A 7,966-nucleotide genomic window follows, 5' to 3' on the forward strand; every position below is an offset into this window, starting at 1 on the left:
CCATTTCATCCCCGGCCCCAAGCAAACTGTCTTCCCTACCACCTACCAGCCACACACTGTAATAGCTGCTCCTGATATCACTACATCCCCCTAATAATTCCTTGAATGAGATCCCTCACTCATAAATAAAACTGAAACACTTGACTGAACAATGTTTCGGCTCTGGTTGGCTGACCAACTGCAGAATTCACCTGGGTGTAGGACACAGCTTCAGCATGGACCAGGAAGCTTCTTGGACAATGCTGTCCAAGAAGTGCAAAGCACCTATGCACTCTGGTCTTTCTCAGCAGATGAGCTGCCCCATATTTCAGAGGAGCTCAACACTGGGCTGGACCGTGTCCCTGCTCTCCAGAAACATCTGGAGGAGATTTGTCTTGAGCAAGCCTGCAGCCTCTAACCAGGGTCCATGCAGGAGATACACCATAGCTCAAACTACATTGGACCAAACAAACTACGCATGAAGTAAGGTCCTGCGAGGAGAAACTGGGCAGAGCTCACTCACCTGGGTCTCCCTCATGTCTTTGGAGGCCAAGTGGATGATCCTCCTGACAAGGTTCCTATCTAGGCTCTTTATGTCCCCCTGCAAGACTTCCTGCAGGCTGGAGTAAATGGTTACTCTCGTCTCCTGGGAACACACCGAGAAAGAGAACAATGGGTTTCCTTTGGGACCAGTGCCAGATCATCCAGGACTATGATGTTGGACATCAGCTACCCAGGGATTGTTCTACAGCCACGCTAAGGGGGAACTTGCTCCCTGGACAGGAACACAACCCAGGGTGTCTTGGGTTTGTCCTCTCATGCAGATGTTCACAGCTGGCACTGACGAGGGAGGAGTGTCAGGCACTGTGAGGGCACAATGTAACAGACTGGCGGGAGACACAGAAATATGATCAGAAAAGCAGTCAGATGCATCACAAGCACTGTCACCCCAGTGCACTGGGGAGGTGGGAGTGACTTGCACTTCTTTCAGAGATGGGGACACCAGGGGAGTGACAAGGAGCTGCTGGGTGATCCTGAGCAGCAAATTTAGCAGGAGTTTGCTGGGCAAAATGCTGCCAAAAACCATTGTGCGATTAGTTCTGTCACTGAATGAAGAAGGGAGTTGAAATATTTGTGAACCAAGTTGCGCTAACCCAGCCGAGTCATACTTGGATGACAGCAAATCAGGCAGGGAAAGTGTGTTGCCCAGGGTCTCCAGACAGAGGCTCAGCACCCTTGGCTGTATTCCCAGTCCTTTTCCTGACTTGCTGGGGGACAGTGGTCAAGTCACTTCACTTCCTGGGCTGAGGCTTTCCAGTCTCACAAGGCTGCTGGGAAACTAACTAGATTTCATACCTCAGTGCTGTGAGATACTTGGAGGAAGACACTAAAGAGGCTCAGAGCATTATCCATAGGGTGAGGGCTTGTTTGAATGTGGCTTATACCATATCTATCATCCACTGGGATGGGGGAGATGATGCCCATGTGAGCATGCCCTGTTATCATAGTGACATCACAATATAACAAGGGCATGTTGTATTGTGACCGTTAATAGGAGAGGAGGAATGGAAAAGACACAGCAGATGGATAAGGACCAGTTTTAGTTGGGGTCCCACCCTGCACAGCTTGGAAGGAAATGCTTAGAGCAGTCGTGTGATACAGAGCCATCTCCCTACCTCCTCCTGTGGGAGTCTCTCCAGCAGAAGGCTCACGGTAATGTCAAGGTCCATGTCTGCCTGGCCAAACCCTGGGCCAAGATTGCCCTGAGCTTGGTCCACCAGGCATCTCCCTGCAGAGGCATCTCTGGTGGAAAAACCTGAAATAGAAGAAAAGGATTCTGTTGATTTCCATTGGTCTCGTTCATCACCACCCACTAGCACCTCTGCTGGAGCCAAACCCTGTGGCCTGACTACGAAGGAAAGGTTTCCTAGTACAGCAACAACAAGAGAGCTCTCCAGGCCAGCATTCTGGGCTGAGGCAGCTGGGAAATTGTGCAGACAATAACAATTCTTTTCTCCTTGACAATTAGTTGGAGAATTGGGATCACACCCCCAAAATGATGGGTTAGGACCGAAGTTTTTGCAAGCTAGTTTGCCTATACAGCTGCCTCAGCCCACAAGGGTGGCCTGGAGTGCTAAAGAGGCACTTTCCTTCATTCAATTTAGTTCTGCCAAAAGCCCCTCTTTGTCAGTAGGATGGAGATGATGCTTTGGTGTCGGCCAGCATCAGAAGCTAAAAATCTATAATCATCAGTCCCATGCGCAATGGCCACAGCTGTACCAGCCGAAGAGGCAAGAGTGGACCTGGTCAGGGAGAAGAAGATGCATCTTTCCCTTTCTCCTGCTCTGTTATGCTAGAAGATTTGCTTGCAAAATGGCCCAGCCAGCTGGAAGGGAGATTACTGTGACATTTGTTTTCAGGAAGTAAGGAAAATCGTGCAGACAATAACTATTCTTTTCTCCTTGACAATTAGTTAGAGAATTGGGATCACACCCCCAAAATGATGGGTTAGGGCCAAAGTTTTTGCAAGCTAGGTTGCCTATACAGATACCAGGTGTGGGGAGGGGCTGTTTAAATTAGAGTGGTTCCCCAACAGCCACTCTAATTAAAATGGCTTACCATCACATGTATTAAGCACCTCATATTTTAACATGGCCACTGGAGCACTTTAACTAAAACTTATTCGATGAGCTTTAATTAAAGCACCCCCACAGCTATTTTAAAATGTGGTAGGGGGGTGGGGGGGTGCTTAATTACACAGTGAGGCAAGGCTGGAGCGTTTTAATTAGAAAGTGGAGCAGACTCAATTAACTGAGCCTGCTCCAACCGGTTCTAATTAGAATGCGAACCAGCACGTCTATAGGCTGCTGTCGTGCTTCAGCTTAGGTAATGTATACAGAGACACCTCACACCACCCACCTGGCTGCAAGGGGGACAGGGTCAGAAATACCTCGGGGATGGAAGGAGGCCTTTCCCAGAACATCTAACACAGTCTCCAATGATTGGAGGCATGTCAGTGTTCAGAGGCTGAAGGCTTAATCCTGACCTGGTATCGATTACCCAAGCTACAGTCCGGACCGCCAAGTAACAGTGGTTTGCACAACCAAAAGTCTAGCTCTAGCAAAGCTGATTTTAACTAATCCAGCTATTTCTTGTGCTTCCAAGAAGGGGTGTGGAACTAGAGATTAGGCATGGAGAACATTGTGGGGATCTTACCTCCGCTGGGTAGTTTCAGATCGATGACTTCCATTGTTCAAAATCGGCTTAAACAAGCTTTCCTTCTCTAACGCGCTGAGCAGCTCCTATCGCGAAGGCGTCCGGAGGCACTCAAGGCTCCAGGTCCAGGACCCAGGAAAGAGGTGAGGCAACAGCCTTTGTGATGTAAGCACCACTATGACAACTAGGTGACCATGTCCCACTTCATAGCTGGCTGCTGACCAATGAGGGGCTGTGTATCACTGAAGCTTTCACAGGGCTGCATAAGGCTCCAGATACAAGTATCCCCAGAGGAGGGTAAATTTGTTTTTGTGTAGAATATCTTAGTCCCCCAGATCACCTTCGAGTTTCCTGTCTCCTCTAGGTGTGCTGTACCTTCCAACACTGATCGAGTATTTAAGTCTGCCCATGGAGGAACCAGGAAAAGCTTCCTCTCACTTGCTAGTTTTTGACCTCCTATGATTTTGCATCTTGTTGTCCAAAAAAGGCCCTCAAATGTTACAGGACTGGGTTACAACCATCTTGTCCATCCAGCCTGCCAAATGCACCCTGCCCACATGGGTCCTGGACCTGTCTACATGGAGGCCCCACCCACCCCCTCCATCCAGTGTCCCCAGTGGTGGGTGCAGGGTGGACACTGCCATGAAATCTATTTGAGAAGTCGATGATTCAGGACTTTAAAACTTGGCCCAGTGGGAATCTCACTCAAATGTCTCAAGAGGTAGAAAATCTGTATATAAAGGCGCTCTTGTTTCCCTCCCATGTCGCTGCCATATCCTCTAAACATTAGTTATTTAACTCATACACAACCCCTGTCAGACTGACTATGATCACTATTCTCAATTAGCAGATGAGGATAGCAAGGCAAAGAGAGAGTAAGTGGCAGGTCTAGAAGACGTGCTGGTGCAAGGAAGTGAACTGAGACCTCTTGAGTCCCTTTTCAAAGACCTCTGATGTGTCAAACTCTCACTGCAGAGGGTTTGCTCTTGCTTTTCGTGATGCCTGTAATTCATGGAGGGGAAGGGAGCTTTTCCCGATGATACTAGAACGGTTGCATGTACTACTAAATGAATAGGTGTGATTAAGTGCAGCATGTGCCTGTGTACACTGGAGGACCTGCAGAACAAGTCAAATAAAGGAGTGATTGGAGGAACTGTACAAGATAGTGAAGCTGTTATATTTTTTACGTGAATGCAGCATCTGGCTTAATCAGGCCCTTTGGTTCCTTCAAAACACAGTGAGAGGCTGACACCCCCTCTGCACAGAACTACCTGCATGAGCACTTTTCTCTGAACTTAGCAACAGCAAGGCCTGTGATCTTAGGTGCGCTATGTCTCAATTCCATATCAGAGAAGTTATGCTGAAGTTTGCCATGCTATTAAGGCTGGCTGTGTGGCATCTTACAGGGTGCCGAGCACAAACATCAGTCTTCTAAAATAGCGCCTGCTAGTGGCAGGTCAGGCATACAGCATGTGCAGCAGTTTCCCTCGATTATTGCATGCTTCTGACTTGAACTTCAGAAACGGACATCACCCTTTCACTCCTGCTGCAGGTGCTCACCTGCTCTGGAAACTAGGCCATCATTTTAACTCCTTCTATAAAGAAATGGGATGTCTTCCATGTGCAATTTCCTCTTAGCTCATGCTCTCTTTTCAGATTTAAAGAAGGAAGGAAGTCTGGTTTGGTGTCTGGGGCTAGGATTCCCCTCTACAGGACCTGGATTAAAATTCTTGGTTCACTTCACACAGACCTCTGGGGACAGGTGTCAGTCCCGCCTGGGGACTGGTGGGAAACAATAGTCTGGAGTGCCAATCTCAATCAGAGCCTTGCTGTTGCTGTCTCTAGTCATAAAAGACATGAGGTACAGTGATACGGGAAGATGAAAGGCCTTGTATGCAGTTAACCAGCTCCCACATCATCTGATCTGCCCTTTGGATCTCCCAGTCCTTGGAAGGAGGTGAGCATTAAAGGCCTCCATTAGTACCCTGCTGTCCTTCCCTCCTTGCGAACTGGGGGTTAAAGGCAGCAGACGAAATTCCACCAAAAGCAATACATCCTACACATGTGCTACTGGCCTTTCTCTCTTATTTAGTAGTGTCATTTGTCCTTATTTCCTTTATTGGAACAGAATGGCAACAAGTTCCTTTGACCTGGAAATATAAGTAAAAGTGTAACGTCTCACCATCAGCCACTTGGCCTATTGCCTGCCCCATGACCGTATGTAGTTTAGTGAAGCTTTGACTTTGCTCAGAGGGATGGGCAGGATCCAGACCCACCCAGCATGGGAACTGCACCCACCAACAACAACTAGTGCCCGGGGAGGAGAGACAGAAGATGGAGGACTTAGAATATCACTCAGAATATCAAGGCAGCAGGTTTCCCAGGTGTGTAGAGGTGCCCTCAGTTGGGCTGGCTGGGCAAATGCAAACATAGTAGCACTGAGCTGCTCTGCTCAGCGAGATGAATTTCACCTCCAACACGTGTATTTTTATATAAACCCAAAATAAAGCAGTCTTTTCTACCCAAGTGCAGCGAGGCTGGACCTGATGATCTTGTAAGGTCCCTTCCAGCCCCTAATATCTATGAATCTATGAAAAAATAACAAAAATAAACACAGCCTATATTTTTGGCCTTGATTTTTCCTCTGTTCTGAGACATAGCATACCTACAGGCTGGGGAACTCCCTTCTCGTCAGTGCAGAGGCAGAAAAGGATCTTGGAGTCATTATTGATGCCAACATGAACAGTGTGGGGACGCAGTCAGGAAGGCCAACTACACCTTGTCATGCATCCACAGATGCATCTCGAGCAGGTCCAAGGAGGTGATCCTCCCCCTCTATGTGGCATTGGTCAAGCCACAGCTGGAGTACTGCATCCAGTTTTAGGTGCCACACTTCAAAAGGGATGTAGATAACCTGGAAAGTGTTCAGAGGAGGGCCACTCATCTGGTTAAAGGCCAACAGGAAAAACACTGCGAGGACCAATTGAGGGACTTGAATCTCTTCAGCTGCCACAAGAGAAGGCTGAGAGGTGATCTTGTGGCCGTCTACAAACTCACCAGGGGGGAGAGGGGGTGGACAGCAGGAAATAGGGGATAAAATGCTTACCAGGGAACACACTGGGGCAATTAGAAACAATGGCCACAAACTGAAGGAGAGCAAATTTAGATTGGACATCAGGAAAAAATTATTTACACTGAGGGTTGCCAAAATATGGACTATGCTTCCAAGGGAGGTGGTACTGTCCCCTTCCTTAGAGGTATTTAACAAGAGATTGGACAAACACCTGGCTGGGGTCATCTGATCCCAGCACTCTTTTGTGCCCAAGGCAGAGGTTTGGACTTGATGAGCTAATAGGTTACTTAGGACCCTGAGTTTCTCCCAATCCCACAGAAAGCAAATGTGGCAAAATGTCTGTGAAGGAGACAAATTTCAACCCTTACTTTTGCTCCCAAGGAGGGGGAATAACTTCACAACCCCAGGAGAGCAACTGGTGGTGGATCAACTTGGGTCCCAAACCACATGTGACTGAAACCTGCCACGTTGCCAGCATGGGCTGGTTGTTTCAGACTTTGCTTTTTCTGATACACCAGTGTTTTTACAGAGAGATAATTAACACACAATCCATATCTCACCATAAATTCCTATGGGATGGCAAGGCACCTGCAGTGTTTCCTTCAAGGGAGATGTGTGAGATCATCACTGCTCACGTTTGAGTTTGCCCTATTTGCCCAGCAGTAAAATCACAGTGACTTATGGCCACAGGGTTTCTGCAGCAGGATGGTGAATGGGTGTTAGCTACCTGCAGTGAAAGCACGCTTTTTTGCAATTGGAGCTGTAGCACCTGATAGGACAGACATTAGTAGAAGCTACCCTGTCTGGGTAGTGGTGCACAAATAGGCACAGGCTGACAAATGCTTGTCCTTTCATTCCTCCTGTGATGCCATCAGTTTCTTGACATATAATGCACCTGCTGACAGCCCTGGAATTTAAGCTTTTGGTAGATCTTTTCCTCCACAGTCCCATGCTTTCCCCGTGTCCCAGTTTCAAAAGTCTCCCTTAGCATGGTGGCCAGAGACACTGTTCCTCCTCCTGAGTGTGTGGCCAGATCTGTTTCACTGTCACAGTCACTTGAAATGTCCTCGTCCCCTGCAAACTGTCAAGTATGAAGGCCAATGCCGTGCGGAGGAAGCTCACTGGAGTCCTCAGAGACTTGTACTTTCAAGCAAGCTATGCGCTCAGGGAAGGGAAGTCTCTCCAGGTCAGGGTGAAGGTGGACCCTTGCGGGGAGATGCAAGTCCTCAGAGGAAGGGTCAAAATGAAGACCCTCTGTCAGCACAGTCACCTGAAGGAAGGCCTCTTGTTGGCACCTGTCCATGTCCACATTATGCTGCTCGTATCCTTCTGCTGGATATCTAGAGTCTCCCAAGGAGGAGCTGTCCGAAAGGAGGTTTTCTCGCTGTCTTGGAAACCCAAGGTGTCCTCTTCAGTCTCCCTCCAGACAAAATGAGAGAACCCACACCCTGTAAGGTTGGGCATAGACCCTCCATCCAGCTGGGAGACTCCTGATTCAGAGCTGGATCCCAACCCTTTTTGACTCACGCTGGACACTCGGCAGTTCGGGTCTCTCTTTGGGAACCGAGGCATTTCAATGAATGTAGGGTGTGAAACTGCTGTTGTCCTCCTCCTCCGACAAGGAAAGGAAAGAAGCTGCTGGTGACGTGTTGTTTCTTGCTGAGGGATTATTTCTTCTCTTCTGTGATTCCCGCTCTT

General features: G+C 48.3%; 1 protein-coding gene and 1 pseudogene across 1 annotated transcript in view; both read right to left on the minus strand.

The window, feature by feature from the left end:
• Positions 1–620, minus strand: part of LOC112550311 (maestro heat-like repeat-containing protein family member 2B) — a 2,697-nt gene extending 2,077 nt beyond the window's left edge. The window contains exon 1 of the mRNA XM_025204293.1: positions 503–620. Within this exon, the coding sequence (XP_025060078.1) occupies positions 503–517 (15 nt within the window). The 5' untranslated portion in view covers positions 518–620. The remainder of the gene's footprint in view (positions 1–502) is intronic.
• Positions 621–7,139: 6,519 nt separating this feature from the next.
• LOC112550314 overlaps positions 7,140–7,966 on the minus strand; it is an 8,627-nt pseudogene continuing 7,800 nt past the window's right edge.

The sequence above is a fragment of the Alligator sinensis genome, unplaced genomic scaffold (genome assembly GCF_000455745.1).
Source record: "Alligator sinensis unplaced genomic scaffold, ASM45574v1 scaffold169_2, whole genome shotgun sequence".
Taxonomy (NCBI): domain Eukaryota; kingdom Metazoa; phylum Chordata; order Crocodylia; family Alligatoridae; genus Alligator; species Alligator sinensis.